General features: G+C 38.2%; 2 protein-coding genes across 2 annotated transcripts; both read left to right on the forward strand.

Annotated features, from left to right (window-relative positions):
- The first annotated feature begins 247 nt into the window (after positions 1-247).
- On the forward strand, positions 248-1,006 carry LOC114420724. The gene has a single exon (XM_028386541.1). The coding sequence runs from the start codon at positions 248-250 to the stop codon at positions 1,004-1,006; it is 759 nt and encodes a 252-aa protein (XP_028242342.1).
- A 9,998-nt stretch (positions 1,007-11,004) lies between these two features.
- On the forward strand, positions 11,005-17,059 carry LOC114419883. Its single transcript, XM_028385683.1, has 4 exons — positions 11,005-11,266; positions 11,553-11,686; positions 13,765-13,869; positions 16,281-17,059. Exons 1-4 carry the CDS (start codon positions 11,189-11,191, stop codon positions 16,717-16,719), a joined length of 756 nt encoding a protein of 251 aa, XP_028241484.1. The 5' UTR covers positions 11,005-11,188; the 3' UTR covers positions 16,720-17,059.
- The last annotated feature ends 493 nt before the right edge of the window (positions 17,060-17,552 follow it).

Consider the following 17,552-nt stretch of genomic DNA (forward strand, 5'->3'; position numbering starts at 1 on the left):
GAATAAAATGAGTTTGTCCTGTGATTTTACTCCAAAATCAGTGCAAATCGAATCACTCCCACATTTTATCTCTAGCATACATTCATTTTTTTACGTACTCCTCACGTTTGGTTTTTTAGGAAAAAACGCCATAACTAAGCGCGCCCCAAGGCATCCCTATCGCACTAGATCCAAATCTAGGACGATGGGTGACCAAGAGGAAGTACATGAATAGATGAAAGCCGACATGTCGGCTTTGAAAGAGCAAATGGCTTCCATGATGGATGTCAAGCTAGGAATGAGACAACTAATGGAGAATAACGCGACCACCGTCGTCGCTGTTAGTTCGGCTGCCGAAGCAGACCCAACTCTCCCAGCTACCGCGCACTACCCTATCCCAAATGTGGTAGGACGAGAAAGAAGCACACTAGGGCACATCAACAACCCCCATCCGGGGTACAACCAAGTAGCTTACCCCTATGGATTACAACCTAATTACACACCACCAGTCATACGTGATGACGCGGGTCATGTCCTTCCCCCCATCCTTGAAGGGGAGCCTCCTCGACAGTCGGACGAGGTCCACGAGGATCATCGAGAGCATGCCCAGGGAGACATCGATTCCTACTCCCCATTCCCTGCCGAGGGGCCGGCACCCAACGCACTACCTCAGCCCAACCTCACGGGAGAACCTCGAAACCACCCAACACAGCCAATATTTTTGTCCGCAAGAGGGCCACCCTTGGCAGCAGAAGAAAAGAGGAAACTCGATCTCATCGAAAAGAGATTAAGGGTTGTTGAAGGCTTTGGCGACTATCCATTCACGAACATGACTGATATTTTCTTAGTGCCGGATGTTGTCATCCCACCGAAATTCAAGGTACCTGATTTTGATAGGTACAAAGGGATGACTTGTCCTAAGAATCATCTCAAAATGTATTGTCGCAAGATGGGTGCGTATTCCAGGGATGAGAAGTTGTTGATGCATTTCCTCCAAGATAGCTTGGCTGGGGTAGCGGTCATCTAGTACACTAATCTAGAAGCTTTCCGCATTCGCACTTGGAAGGATCTGATTATCGCCTTCCTTAGGCAGTATCAGTACAACTCTGATATGGCTCCCGACCGGACTCAGCTGCAAAACATGTTTAAACGGGAAAGCGAGTCCTTTAAAGAATACGATCAGCATTGGAGGGACATGGCAGCACAGGTAGCCCCTCCCATGGTCAAGAGGGAGATGGTTACCATGATGGTAGATACCTTGCCTGTGTTTTACTATGAGAAATTAGTGGGCTACATGCCCTCCAGCTTCGCAGACTTGGTATTCGCTGGGGAAAGGATCGAGGTGGGCTTGAAGAGAGGGAAGTTCGATTATGTATCCTCCATAGGTACCAACGGTAGGAGGATCGGAGCAACTGGGGCAAAGAGGAAGGAAGGAGATACCCATGCTGTCACTTCAACGCCTGCATGGGTCAAGCCGCCGCAGATCTCCCACGGTACCCACCAATATGTGCAACATCACCCGAGCTTCTCAGCTCGCGCCGGGGACTCCTCCAACTCAGCGCTCATACAACCAAGGGCGCCCACGCCCGTCTAGAGGGCTCCGGCTCCAACCTCGACTCGCCCGGCCGGCAATGCCCACCTTGGCGTCGATTCCAACGTGGCAAGAAACTTTCCCCCAAGGCCAACTCAAGAATTTGCCCCGATCCCAATGACGTACAAAGACCTCTTGCCATCCCTCATCGCCAACCAGATGGTTATGATATCTCCCGGAAAGATCTACCAGCCTCATTTCCCAAGGTGGTATAATCCTGATGCAACCTGCGCATACCACGGGAGAACCCCGGGCCACTCAACCAAACATTGCGTGGCCCTAAAACGCAAGGTCCAAAGTTTGATAGAAGCCGGATGACTGGCATTTCAAGAGGACCGGCCCAACATAAAGACAAACCCGCTTGCCAATCATGGAGGGGGAGCTGTTAATGCCATCGAGTCGAGTAGGCCGCACAAGTCTAAACCCTTAAGGGACGTAACGACCCCCATAAGGTTTATCTACGAGGCCTTACAAGAGGGCGTGATTCCCCGTGGTGGGCACGAGAAGGATTCCTGTCTAATGCATCCCAGCATGCCACATAGCATGGAAGCATGTTTAGCAGTAGGAAACCTGTTGCAACAGATGATAGACCAAGGCCGGCTTGAAGTCGGCGATGAGGGGGATGAAGAACAACATATATGCATGCAATCCGTAGATGAGGAAGGTCTTAGAAAGCCTAAACCTTTGGTAATACATTTCACCAGGGACACAGCTCCCCAAACGCCCCGACACCCCTCGATAGTTGGACCTATTCAGTTTCCATACAAAAATAGTCACGCAGTTTCGTGGAGGTACGCGCTCCAAGTGAAAGGAAGGAAGAAGCTACCGACATCAGCTCGCTATCAGCCAAAGTAACCAATATCACGGGGCTGAGTGGCATGACCCGCAGCGGTCGCGTATTCGCACCCCCTGACCTGCCGACGCAGCCCGTAAACGCTAAAGGGAAGGCAAGGATGACGGAAGGACAAAATGTCAAAGTGATCCCCGCTCCGGACGAGGATGTTCTGATGAAAGGTCTTTCCGAGGGAAGAGATGGCTGTGACAAGAAAGAGGTATCGCTCAAGGAGGCCGGCGAGTTCCTCCGCATTATTTAACAAAGCGAGTTCAAAGTCATTGAGCAACTCAACAAAATCCCGACTAGAGTCTCTCTTTTGGAACTGCTCATGAGCTCTGAGCCTCATCAAGCTTTGTTGGTAAAAGTCTTGAATGAAGCTCATGTAGCCCAAGACATCTCCGTAGAAGGCTTTGGGGGACTCGTTAATAACATCACAGCCAACAACTACCTTGCTTTCGCTGAAGAGGAAATCCCTACCGAGGGGAAAGGACATAACAGGGCTTTGCATGTGTCAGTCAAATGCATGGACCACGTCATGGCCAAAGTACTCATCGACAACGACTCCAATTTGAACGTGATGCCCAAAAGCACGTTGGAGAAATTACCGTTTAACGCTTCCCATCTAAGGCCAAGTTCCATGGTAGTCCGTGCCTTCGACGGCACCCGCCGAGAGGTGAGGGGAGAGATCAATCTCCCCGTACAGATAGGGCCTCATACCTGCCAGGTTACGTTCCAAGTGATGGATATTAACCCGACTTACATCTGTCTTTTGGGGCGCCCATGGATCCACTCAGTAGGATTCATTCCCTCTACGCTCCACCAAAAGCCGAAGTTCGTAGTGGAGGGACATTTGGTCATAGTATCGGGTGAGGAAGACGTCTTGGTAAGTTTCCCTTCCTCTATCCCATATGTGGAAGCTGTGGAGGAGTCATTGGAAACGACTTTCCAATCTTTTGAGGTAGTAAGCATTGCCTCCGTAGATTCCCTCTCTAGGCAGCCTCGCCTGCCTGATACGGCAATGATGGTGGCCCGGGTGATGTTGGGGTACGGCTACGAGCCCGGAATGGGTTTGGACAAGAACAACGGTGGCAGAACCAGCCTAGTAAGCACTAGAGGAAACCGCGGGAAGTTTGGGTTAGGCTATAAACCTATGCAAGTTGACATAAGGAAAAATATCTCGGAGAGGAAGACCAAAGGCCAAGGCCTGCGGCTGGGACAACAAGCCAAAGAGGCCCTGCCCTGCCACATCAGTAAAAGCTTTATAAGTGCGGGTTTAAGATGTGAAGGTCAAGTCACCGCGATATGCGAGGATGACTCCCCGAGGTGATCAGATTTGGTATGGGCATGTCCTCCCGGTTTCTGACTAGGAAATTGGCGAGTGGAGGAACGCCTAGATGTTTACGCGACAAGCATGATGTAACCTTTTGTAGCTTTAAAACTGTACGGTTGGGCCCAGGCTTTAGAGTTTCGTTTTGTTAAGGCATTATGTCTTTTGTTCTTGAAGTTATAATATAAAGATCTTTCTTCATCTGTTCCTACGCCTCTACCCATTCTCATTCATTTGCATGTTTATTTCTTTATGCTTAAAACGCCAGATTCGACGACGAGTCCCTCGAAGGTACTAATACCCGGGACCCGGCCGTCAATTTCGAGCAAGAAGCGGGCCTAATGGAGAGTGAAGAGGATGAGGATGTGGGGCTCCCCCTAGAGCTGGAGACGATAATCACTCAGGAGGACCGAGAGATGAGGCCTCATCAAGAAGAGACAGAACTCGTACACTTAGGAACCAACAGTGGGAAAAAGGAAGTAAAGATAGGCATGGGTATGACCGCACCCGTCCGTGAAGAATTAATGGCCCTGCTAAAAAACTACCAAGACATCTTTGCCTGGTCGTTCCAAGATATGCCTGGTTTGAGTTCTGACATCGTACAACACAAATTACTTATAAATCCTGAGTGTTCCCCGGTAAAACAAAAGCTGAGGAGGATGAAGCCCAAGACGTCCCTAAAAATAAAAGAAGAGGTAAAGAAACAATTTGACGCTGGCTTTCTGGCTGTCACTCGGTACTTGGAATGGGTTGCCAACATTGTACCGATTCCTAAGAAGGATGGGAAGGTACGAATGTGTATGGATTATCGAGACCTAAATCGAGCCAGTCCCAAAGACAATTTCCCTCTGTCGCACATCGATATCCTCGTGGATAATACAACCAATTTTGCTCTGTTTTCCTTCATGGACGGGTTCTTCGGCTACAATCAGATAAAAATGGCGTCAGAGGATATGGAAAAGACTACCTTCGTCACCTTGTGGGGGATGTTATGTTATAAAGTGATGTCCTTTGGACTCAAGAATGTCAGGGCAACCTATCAACGGGCTATGGTGGCTTTGTTCCACGACATGATGCATCGAGAAATCGAGGTCTATGTAGACGACATAATCGTCAAGTCTAAAATTGAGGAGGAACACCTTGTCAACTTGTGGAAGCTGTTCGAAAGGCTTAGGAAGTATCGATTGAGGTTGAACCCCGCTAAGTGCACCTTCGGGGTCAAGTCGGGAAAATTACTGGGTTTCATCGTAAGCTAGAAAGGGATAGAGGTGGACTCCGAAAAGGTGAAAGCCATCCTTGAAATTCCAGAACCACGTACCAAGAAGTAGGTCCGAGGTTTCCTGGGGCGTTTGAACTACATTGCCAGATTCATATCACAGCTCACCGCTATCTGTGAGCCGTTGTTCAAGCTCTTACGCAAGAACCAATCCATCCGTTGGAACGAGGACTGTCAAGAGGCATTTGGGAGGATCAAACAATGCCTCATGAATCCTCCTGTGCTTATGCTGCCGGTGCCCGAAAGACCTCTCATCTTGTATATGACAATTTTGGACGAGTCAATGGGGTGTATGCTGGGGCAACATGACGAGTCCGGGAAAAGAGAGCACGTCGTCTACTACTTGAGTAAGAAGTTCACGGCCTGTGAGATGAACTACTCCCTACTAGAAAGAACGTGTTGTGCTTTAGTCTACGCGTCCCACCGTCTAAGACAGTACATGCTGAGCCATACCACCTGGCTGATATCCAAAATGGACCCGGTCAAGTACATCTTTGAGAAACCTGCTCTCACAGGGCGGATCACCCGGTGGCAGGTTTTGCTATCCGAGTTTGATATAGTCTATGTCACCCAAAAGGCGATAAAGGGAAGCGCCTTGGCGGATTATTTGGCTCAGTAGCCTCTCAATGACTATCAACCCATGCATCCTGACATATATCGCGTCCAGCCGTTCTACAAGCCTTAAGCCAAAATGCTAACTCACCATAAACCTTGACCCAGGATGAGAATGTCCATCCTTGCCCTCGGAAGAAAACAAAGAAAAGAAAATTCCCGATCAAAGATTGAGAGAAAGCAAAAAAAGAAAGGAAAATTCCCGATCAAAGATCGGAAGAAAACAAAAAGAAATATACAGAAAGGTCTTTGAATCAGACAATACCTGAACAATACGGAATTGTCACAAGTAAACAAGAAAAGAAAGAAAACCACGACTTGAGGTGGTCCTCTCCCCTTGATCGCTAACCAAAATCCTGTGCGCTAGCGGATTTTTCGCCCCGCGCTAAACAAGAATCGAAAAGGAAAAGGCCAAAACACTCAAAGCCAAATTTCCCACCAAAAAGCACCATTCCCAAGAAAAGTCCTATTGATCCATGATCACGCGTGTAATCTTTGATTTGATAGGAAATGATTTGCAAAATCAAGACATGACATATCTATGGTTCGGAATTAGGATGAAACACTTACCTGTGTGAGATTGATACACTTTGAGTGATTTTTTTCTATTTTTGTTGGACCCAGGGTTTCCTCTGAATGATCGTTTAGAAATGAAACGTTAACATCCAAAATCTCATTTATGGTTATGAGAAAATTTCATCAGCATACTCTTCTTCCCCAATAGACATTGTTTTTCACCAAAAATCATGTGTTGCTCTGATCAGTTGGAGGTTTTGTTTCTTTACTAAAGCATGTTCGCATTTTAGTGAACGAACACCGAGACTATTTTAGTCTCACAAAAGCAAGAACTACGTAGGTCTGAGTTCCTCATCATGAATTGAGGATACGTAGGAGCAAAAGCCTCGCTTTTGTCGACCGCCCCACCTTTTGCTATCATGACCCAAGAGTTTGGTAGCATGCGGAGACACCTTTCGGTTATCCGTACCCGTCATTCGGGGACCCCAAGCCCGATTGACACGCGGAGACCAATGTGGTCATCTGCACCCTTTCCGGAGATGTCAGCATCTTCCGGTAAAGACTATTTTAGTCTCACACCACTTTTGAAAGAACTACGTAGGTCTGAGTTCCTCATCACAAATTGAGGATACGTAGGAGCAACAGCCTCTCTTTTGTCGACCGCCCCACGCTTTCTGTTATCCTGACCCATGAAGTCAGGTGACGTAGGAAGATACACAAGTAATTCTCTGCATAGACAATTTCTGTCAATACTAACCCGTGAAGTTAGGGGGCAGGCGGAGATACCCAAGTGGTTATCCGTATAAACACTCTTTCGCTATCCGTAAGACTCAAAGCACGATAGCATGCAGAGACTAACGTCATCTTCTGCACCTTTTGTCAATCGCGACCAATGAGCCCGTTGACACGCGGAGATTTACGTCGTCTTCCGCGCTTTCTGTCATACTGACCCGTGAAGTCAGGTGACAGGCGGAGATACACAAGTAATTCTCCACACAGACAATTTCTATCAATACTAACCCGTGAAGTTAGGGGGCAGGCGAAGATACACAAGTAATTCTCCGCACAAACAATTTCTGTTAATACTAACCCATGAAGTTAGGGGGCAGACGGAGATACCCAAGTGGTTATTCGTATAAACATTCTTTCGCTATCCATAAGACTCAAGGCACAGTAGCGCGTAGAGACTAATATCGTCTTCTGCACCTTTTGTCGTCCTGACCTGTGAAGTCAGGTGACATGCGGGGTTACCTTATGGTTACCCGCACCTTTCATCAACCAGGAGCAAACGAGCCCGTTGACGCGCAGAGACTAACATCGTCTTCTGTACCTTTTGTCGTCCTGACCCGTGAGGTCAGGTGACATGCGGGGTTACCTTATGGTTACCCGCACCTTTCGTCAACCAAGAGCAAACGAGTCCGTTGACGCGCAGAGACTAACATCCTCTTCTGTACCTTTTGTCATCCAGGGACAGCGAGTCAGGTAGAAGGCAGAGATATCTTATGGCCATCCGCACCTTTCGTCAACCAATGGGAAAAAATTCGATTTTTAATTTTCAATCAATTATCTGCATCGTATTTTTTTTTACTAACTAACATTTTAACATATCTTAAATTTTCTTTTCAATCATGTATCACAAATAACTATTATTTTTAATTTATTTAAAAATTTCCTTTCGACCATTTTTTAACTACAGTTTTCAAATACTAATAATTTCCATTTCAATCATTTTTTTAAAATAAATTCAAATTGTAATTTTTTTTATAATTGCCTTTAAATCATTTTTTTACTAACTCTACCATCTTAAAATATTTTAATTTTTGTTTTCAATCATTCTCTAAAAATAACAATTTCAATTTTTTTTTTAAAATAGGTATTCCATCTTTATTTTCACTAACTAACATTTTTAAATATTTTAATTATTGTTTTCAATCATTCTCTAAAAATAACTACCAATTTCAAAATTTTTAAAAATACGTATTCAATCTTTATTTTGACTTACTAACATTTTTAAATATTTTTAATTTAGTTTTCAATCATTCTCAAAAAATAACTAACAATTGATAAATTTTTATAAATATATATTCAATCTTTATTTTGACTAACTAACATTTTTAAATATTTTTTTCAATCATCCTCTGACAATTTCCAAATTTTTTAAAATATGTTTTCATCTTTGTTAAAAACTAACTAACATTTTTAAATATGTTAAATTTATTTTTCAATCACTTTCTAAAAATAACTACCAATTTTTTCAAATATGGTTTCAATCTTTCTTAAACTAACTAACAATTTTAAAAAAAATTTAAATTGTGCTTTCAATCATTTTTTTAAAATAACAAATAATTTTAAAATTTTTTCAAATGTGATTTCAATCTTTGATTTCAATATTTTTTTAACTAACTAACAATTTTTTACTTTTTTTTAAATAATTTTGTGAAACATTTTTTTAATATAATTTAAATTTTTATTTCAACAATTCTTTTAAACTAAATAGCAACTTTTAAAAATTTCAATTTTGGTTTCGTCAATTTAAAAAAATTTGGCTCAATAGTTTTCGTTTAAATTTTTGTTTCAATCATTTTCAAACAAATTTATCCAAACTTTTCAATAATTTTTTTATCAAAATTTTCCATTTAAATTTTTCTCAAATTTTGGTTTCGTAAATTTTTATAACAATATTAAATTAGAATTTTTTTTCAAAAATATTTATGACAATTTTTTTTCCACTAATTTTTATAATAATTTTAAATCATTCAAACTATTTGTTTAAATAAATTTGAACTATGACTTCAATACTATCATATTTAAAATTTAATATCTAATCTAAAATCTAATCTTAATAGTAACTAATAGTTTGAATTTAATCTAATGTTACTGATAACTAATATCTAATCTAATGTTACTATAATTAAGATATTATTTTTGGTTTTCACTCATTTTCTTAAACTAACAATCTTTTCCAATTTAAATTTTCGTTTAATCAATTTTAACAAATTTATATTTTCTAATCTAATTTTTGTTTTTTTTTCCATATTTATCACAAGTATCAAATTTATTCTCTTTTAAATACTTCTTCTAATTTTTTAAAAAGTTACACAACTATAATATTACAATATTTAACACCAATTTTGTGGCCTTCACATTTTTTACGTAGTAATCTAATCTAATGTCTGTTTATTCAAATCTAATCTAATCTAAAATGTAATCTAATCTTCCTGATAACTAACATAAATATTTGATATATAAAATCAATAATAAACAAATAAAATCAATACTAAAAAATAAATCAATACAAAACAATTTATAAAATAATTCACATATAAATATTTTTAATTAAAAATAATTCCTAATTTTTATTTCAAATAAAAACATTTTTTTTAAAAAAAAATCACGTACGAATTAATAATCCGTAAGAGTTTTTTCACAGACCACAACTACATGTAGAAGAAGAACCAACCATGTAGTGCCATCATTCAAACAACAACCATATGGAGAAGAAGAAGAAGAATGCAATGAAGAAGAAGAAGCAACAACAACCATACCAAGGTGCCATCATTCAAACAACAAGTGAAGACATTACTTACCTCGAAGGAGAACCCAGGTAGAAGAAGAAGAAGCAACAGCGCACGAAGAGGAAGAAGAACCACGAACGCAGGAACTTGACGGAAACATGAACACAGGAACGAAAAGAAGCACCAAAACGAAGAAGTCCTATGGAGCAGCAAGCCGAATAGGAGGAAGAAGAAGCATATATGGTGTGGGGAATAGTGACTCGTACGTACGAGTCACTATTTGCTTTTATATGATAGGGTGAAGAGCGTTTTAGCCCTTTCACCCGAGTTGCTGGGTGCCCCAAGCAACTCCCTTGTGAATTTTATTTTTTTGGCCTAACTTGGTTGGAACCCGATGTGAGCTGGGTTGGTTACAAAAATTGCCTCTATTTGCAATCCTAACAACCAGAGCTCAATTGGATGGAAATGATCAAATTGAAATTGATATATTTAAAAAAAAATTAAGAACTAACTTAAATCTTTAAAAATTTTGAGACCAAATTAAACTTTTTAAAATAATTTAAGAATCAAATTGATAATTAAACCTATTTATTACTACTAATAAAAGATCATCTTATAAGTAACATTAATTTAATTTACTAAAATTTTGAAACATAGTTAATATACGACCATTCTCTAAATCTTTATGGATAACATAAATATTATTTTTTGAGTTTAATGTTTATTTACTCTTAGTTTAAAATCAGTTTTACATTGTCATTCAATCACAAATACCGTTTGAATTATTTTAAGATAATGATTTTAAAAATGAACAAACTTATCATATATGATATATTGTGGTTAAAAGTCTAGGTAAAAAATTTTACACTAGCATAATTCTTTTTAATTTTTTCAATTAAAATTTATGAAAGTTTTTAATTACATGTGAAATTGATAATTGATATGTATATTTAAAAAAAGTTTAGTTTATCTTATACGTAAATATATTTTTATTAATATTTTGATACACTATTAATTTAATAAATGCTTTGAAATATATAATTATAAAAATTTAGTATAAAATTATTGTATTGAACAAATTTAATTTTAATAGTTGCCCCCCGCAACTTTTTAGTCTGGGTCCAGCCCTGCCTAGTATTAGGTTAGAATAGTTCACAACAAAGTTTTGGATTTATATTTTTTTTCATGGAAAAAATGTAATTAAGAGAAAAGTAAACATCCTGTACCAAAAATAATGGAAAATTATACGAAATATATAAATAAAATAAAAAAAATATAAAAATAAAATAAAACTTCCCTGTGTCTGGTGGCGAGTTTAAAAACTCGGAATTAACATTGTGGTGTCAAAGGTTTCCATCTTTTTACTGTTTTCCTTTGTCCCTTTTGTATCACAGAATCATTCTGGCATCTCTCGTATTCCTTCTCCTTCTCTCTCTCCTCCTTTCCCTTCATTTCCTGGTTTTGGTTTTTCTATGGTCCTGCCTTTCCACACAATCCACTATAGTTTCTTCTATACCTTCCTTGTGGATCTGTCACTATGACTTCCTCACTCGTGAAGATCCAAGGCGAACAGGTCCTCACCAACGATTTTCAGGACCTTTCAATCAAAGATCTGGTATTTTCCCCTTCTTTCTTGTTAATGGGTATGCATATTTTTTTCCTTCTTTTTAATGGGTATGCCTTATTTTGATTCAATATACGTATTTAATTTCTGGCTTGTTTGGATGATTTTGTGGGTACCCAATTGGGTTTTTATGTGAAAGTTTCAAAATTTATGTTGTGGGTATGATTTGTTTTTAACCAATTGTTGATTTTGTTGATGTTCTTTTTCTGTGGATGGAAATGTTGGAATTTGTGTTTCTTTTGTTGATTCCATGGTTTTTGATGTTGTTTGTGTTCAGAGTGAGAAAGGGACTGAGGCAGAGATTCACAAGGTGGGGTCTTATGGAAGCCATGGGGGAATCTGTGCTATCTGCTTGGATAAGATAGTGCTGCAGGAAACTGCTCTTGTAAAAGGTTGCGAGCATGCTTACTGGTTTGTCTGAACGATCTCTTGCTGTTCTTTTCAGAATTAAGTTTGACGAAAATGTGCTTTTTTTTTATTATGGTATGTTCATTTTCCAACTGCTTTTGGATTGGTTGGAATTTTCAGTACTAATTGTTGTTATCACCGATATGGATTAGTGCCACTTTCCAAATGATGGTGGTGTCTTTCTTTCCTTGAACTAAATGAAAAAAACACCCCTCTAAATGCTAGTATGTTTTCTGTGTTTATCCTGATGATGTGGGACTGATTCATTTAATTGGAGTGTATTATGTCTGAGCTACAAATATCATTTATGTTTGGATCTTTTTTAATATCTTTTGTGCTTGAGATTTGAGAATCTTTTAAGTCAAGGGTAAACTAGTGGCTTTATTACCTTTGGTTAGTACTTTGATTTGCAAACATCTATTTATGAGTTTTTATAAGTTTGTCACATCCAAAAAAAAAGCATTATATAAGTTCAGTTAGTATGTTAATTGAGCATTATGGATTCCCACAAGATCTTGATTTGGAGGCTTTGATGACTGATGTGGTCATCCGTAATCCAAGTTCAGTTACTATGCAAACTGTTGGATCTCAAACATATTCCTTTATGTACTATCATGTTCACATTAGGTCCTTTTGAGGTAGGGTGATCTGTTTTCCTGAGTGTTTCTCAAGGTTATCAATGGCCGATGGTGCAAGGCCAAAATAATGCCATATGAGCTTGCCATGGCGGCCTATGGTGCCTCCATAGCAGGCCTCCCTTCACAACATTGTGGCGATGCTATAATGGTTATTTAACAACATTGGTATTTCTTTTATATGGTTGCCCAGGCTGAAGTCTCCATGATTGGGATGATTAGTGGAAGATAGTAACTCTCTTAAAAGCTCTAGATGCAAGAGCACTTTGGGCTTGAAGCCTGGAGAATGTGCACAAGTGTAATTTTAACATGTGCTTAGGCTCAACTTTTATTTAGAAGAATGGATGAGATAGATTGAATTTGAACTCACGGCCTCTTGGTAGTAGAGATTCTGATATTATAAAAGTATAAGTTGTTAGGTGAAAGCACTTGAATGGTTTTATTTAATGTTGAATGACTAGGTTAGCTTTGATTTGATAGTTATAGCATTTCGAATTTACGCCCAATATTTGTTCAGTGCTGAAATAATAACATATCTAGGTTTTACCTCAGCATGTATCCCATATTGAAAGCACACTTACAAATGTCATCATGTTGACAAGTGATAAGTAAAGTTTCTTGCAGTTGCTATGAGTTGGAAATTAGAATTGATTCTTACTTTTCCTTGGAGGATGGGGTGTTGCTTTTCACTTTTTCAGTTGTTTACTTTACTCTTTAATCTACATTCATGGATGAGAGGAATTCTTCATAATTTTCTCAATCATCATATATTGTCTATTCAAGTTATCCTAGTTGATCAGCGATGATACATATCACGTTCAATTGCATCTATGGAGTTGAGTGATCAACAGTGCTTTATATGGTTGAGGCAAGTCTTTTAGGATCTTATATTTCTTGTAAATGAATATCCTAGAATGTGTCTGCATCAAATTGATCTGATTTTATTGGTTCTGCATCAGTGGGATTGGAAAAATATAGGTCCAAAATCTGGACTGATCAGCTACTGACTTTTAGTGGACGTATTTAAGTTAATTTTTAATGCTCTTGACCCTACTTTGTATGTTGGGGAAGTTCCCTCACTAACATTTGAGCATAAAGCAGGAGGCTTATATGATTTGCATTTTTACTTTTCTGTTCTAAATGTATCATATCCTTTTGGCTAATTGCAGGTACACACTGTAGACAATTTTGTTCTATTTTGATTTTGTAGTATTTTCCAACTTTCGTTCCATGCATTAAATCTTTCGTGGTAATGGAAACTACTTGTGTAGTTGGAAATTGTAGTCATTGATTACTAACATTCTGTGCATTATCTTTTTGTTCTAATTTTTTAAAATTAACTACTATTGAATTGTCTGTTTTGGCATGTGATATTATTATTATTTTTTTTTTTTGAGATGTGTTTTCTACATCTTTTTGTTTATGGTTTTACTTGATTTTGTGTAGTGTAACATGCATCCTTCATTGGGCTACATACCGTGAGAAAGTTACCTGCCCTCAGTGTAAACATCCATTTGAGTTCCTCAATGTCCATCGCTCACTTGATGGCAGGTAATAATTGCACCTTTTACTTCAGTTTTCATTTCTAATTTAGTTTATGCTACTTATGCTTAAAATATGATGGAAAGAAGTCATTCTAATTTTGTATGGGAATGGATCCTCTCATTTTAAATTTCACATGATCTTGTCATGTGAAAATTTTGTGTTTCTCTCCATAATATTAACAATTTTTTGCTAGACCTCACGTATTTAATGCCTATGAAAAGAGAGAGAGACTAGATTCTAATGACAAGGTCGTGAAATTCAACATTGGAGGATTCATTCAGAATTTTTCTGTGATCAGCTACATCAATCAATTAATGGCCATTAGTTTCTATCAGTAACTAAATTTTCAGTTTTTCTAGTCAATTAGAAAGTATTGTTGAATAGATTGGAATTGGAAAGGTGTGTCTAAGGCAAATTCTTCCTTCTTTACCATGTTTCATTGTAATCAACAGTGAAAGGATGTAAAAGATATAATTGTAAATCGAGATTTCTTTTGAAAATACTTGAGTTGAGTTATTATTGTCTGGTTGCTGAATATGGAAAATGGGATTTCTAAGGGTGTGTTTGGTTTGCATTTTCATTTTCTGTTTTCATTTCCTGTTTTCATTTTTTGAAAACTGTTTTCATTTTCAAAAGATTAGAATTCTGAAAATATGTTTGGTTTGACTTCTTGTTTTCTGTTTTCATGAAATAAAAATACTGAAAATTTATGATATATTGACTTCTTATCTTTTTGTATTTTTAGATTTGCTTAAAATTACATTCATTGTCACCACAATTTCATTTTACCCGAAATGAGGTTTCTGTTCTCAACTGAAAACACTGAAAACGAGAATTTATTGTTTTCATTTTTCTGGTTGTTTTCTGTTTTCATTTTCACTGAAAATGTTTTCAGAAGTCCAACCAAACATATTTTCATCACCATTTTCTATTTTCAGTGAAAATGAAAACAGAAAACAACCAAATCAAACACCCCCTAATTTTATCTGATTGAAGTTAGGTTACTGTGTTTTCAGGTTTACCTGACCCCTAAACATTATGTTGGGAGGCTTCTTGACTTTCAAGTTTTAGCTCCTATCAACTTGTTCCAACTTAGGATAATAAGCTCATGAGTTTAGTCTTACTTCACCAAGTTAGAATAAAAAAATTGGTTTGGACTCCAAAAATACAATGATATTCTGGTTTATTAGATATTAGCAATCTTATTTTAAACATCAACAGTTTTACTTTTGTCAACCTTTTCGGCTCCTTTGGTTATATATCATAAAATACTACCATCTCGTACAATGTTATCAAATAGCGGCCATGGCGGCACCATGGCGGAATAGCGTGGCGGAAATTTGAAAAAACGCCACCGAAAAGCGGTGGCGTGGCGAGTTGCGTATGGTGGCGCCATGGCGGCCACCATAGCCATGCCGGTCATGGCGGAATAGCGGAAAAGGCGGAATAGCGGGTTTTGTGTTTTTTGCGCGGTAGGTGTTGGGCTGACCCGACCCAACCCTACCGGATATTGTATTGCAAAAGCGCAGCAGGGAGAACGCACAGCATAGAACACAGCAGCATGACCCCACACGCACGACCCCGCACCCAGCAGCGACGACCAAGCACACGACACTCGGACGGCAACGGCGGCGGCGGCAACGGCGCTACAGTCTGCAACGGACGGTAACAGCGTTACAGTCTGCGACGGACGACATCGTGGTTCTGTTTTTTTTCTTCTTTTTTGTTGCTGGTGTTGTTTTTGTTCTGTTTTTTTTTTTCTGTTTGACACCCCTTTTATTTTTGGTTCTGCTTTTCTTTTTCTGTTCACCCCCTTTTTTTTTTGTTCAGCCCTTTTTTTATGATCTTTTTCTGTTTGACACCCCTTTTTTTGTTTTTATGCTTTTATCCTTTTGTTATTTTGAACTCTTGAATGAGTTTATTTGGTGTTGGTACTTGGTTATTGTGTGAACTCATGAAACTTTTTTAGTTTATTTGAATACACTCCATTGTTTTTTTAATTTTTTATTTATATTTATTTTTTATCTATTGTTTTGTTAATATATATATATATATATATATATATATATATATATATATATATATTTTTTTTTTTTTGTCTACCATGACGTCCACCATTTTTCGCTACGCCATCCGTCATATTTTTATGGTGAATTTTTGCCTTTCCGCCATGAACTGCCATCCACCATTAACAACACTGATCTCGTAGCACAGGAACTTTAAACTATGTAAGACTAGGCTGTAACAAAATGCCAAAATAATGTAGCATCAGCAACTACTTAAATTTTTGTACCTATAATTGCAGAATGAACATTCTATAGGTGAAGTGTTGCATTTGAATTTCTGTTTTGGCAATCATTCCAAGTTGTGACTGAAATCATTTTCTTATTGCTTAATCTTCAATTATACTGTGGCAGCATTCAAGATTACATGTTTGAGGAGAGTGTGTGCCTGCTACTTCGGGCCTCATGGTTCACACCTTTATCTGTTGAAGAACATGTGGTTCATGAAGATGCATATGAAGACCTAGAAGATTATTATCAGTACGAGGATGATGATGATGATGATGATATGGATGAAGTTTACTATGGTGGTTCGTCCAGTCTTCGGGTTATTGGCAACCGTAGATGGGGAGATAATGGTTATGTCAGGGCTGGTCGTCAAGAAGCTCGGCCAGTCCATCGTCCAAACTTTCAGGATTCAGGAGCAAGTTCTTCTTCGCATGAGCCGAAGAAGAAAGAGGCTGGGAAAATTATCACAGGCAGAAGGGCAAAGAGGGCACAGAAAAGGGAAGCTGCTGACAAGGCGGCGGAAGCAAAGCATCAGCAGCATTTAGTAAGGTTGGGTAGGAAGTGATTCTATTTTATTTATGTCAGGCCATGGCCTTGAACTTTCCTTCCCATAAGTTAAATATTTTCTTTTTCTTTACATTTTTTTTTTCTTGTACATTGTTTCTGTGCTCTTTACTCTGAAGCATGTAATAGATCTTGGGGAAGGTGTTTTAGAATAATGGCTTGGTGGGGTGGTTGGATTATGGAAACTCCGAACTCACTATAGCATTGAACAATTTAGGTTTTAGTTGTTATTATGCTCTCAATGCAGGTCTAAGTTGTACATAATTTCCATGTGATGTTGATACCTCAACAATGTTGATATCTATCTCAAAGTTAAAATTTCAAACACAAGAATAGTTAAAGGAAACGCGGTTGCGTACATGGCCAGAAAGTTGTCCTGAAACTGCTTTGGATGCATTTTTAATTTGGTTATGCTAAAAGTCATTAAAAGTTAATTTTTGGATATACTTTTGATTGGATTATCATGAAAACTTTTAAGTTAAAAATATAAATATAATAAGAAGATTTTGCAATGGTCACTTTGGATACACTTCTAATTTGCATTTTGTAAAAGGCTATTTAAAAGTTAATAGGAATCACTTTGGACGTATTTCTGATTGGATTATGATCAAACTTTTAAAATAAATTAAAAAAGATAAAAATGACTAAAAATACCAACACACAAATATTTTTCAGAAGAATTATCTAACTTTAATTCTCTATTTGTAGGAGCAGGGGATCAGTCATATCAAGTTAAAAGATAACAATATAATAATAATTTTTTTTCATAATAATAGATTTCTTTTGTTAAAAATAACAATAAATAGAATATCCAAAAATATTCTTTTTCATTTT

The sequence above is a fragment of the Glycine soja genome, chromosome 7 (genome assembly GCF_004193775.1).
Source record: "Glycine soja cultivar W05 chromosome 7, ASM419377v2, whole genome shotgun sequence".
In the NCBI taxonomy this organism is placed as follows: Eukaryota; Viridiplantae; Streptophyta; class Magnoliopsida; order Fabales; family Fabaceae; genus Glycine; species Glycine soja.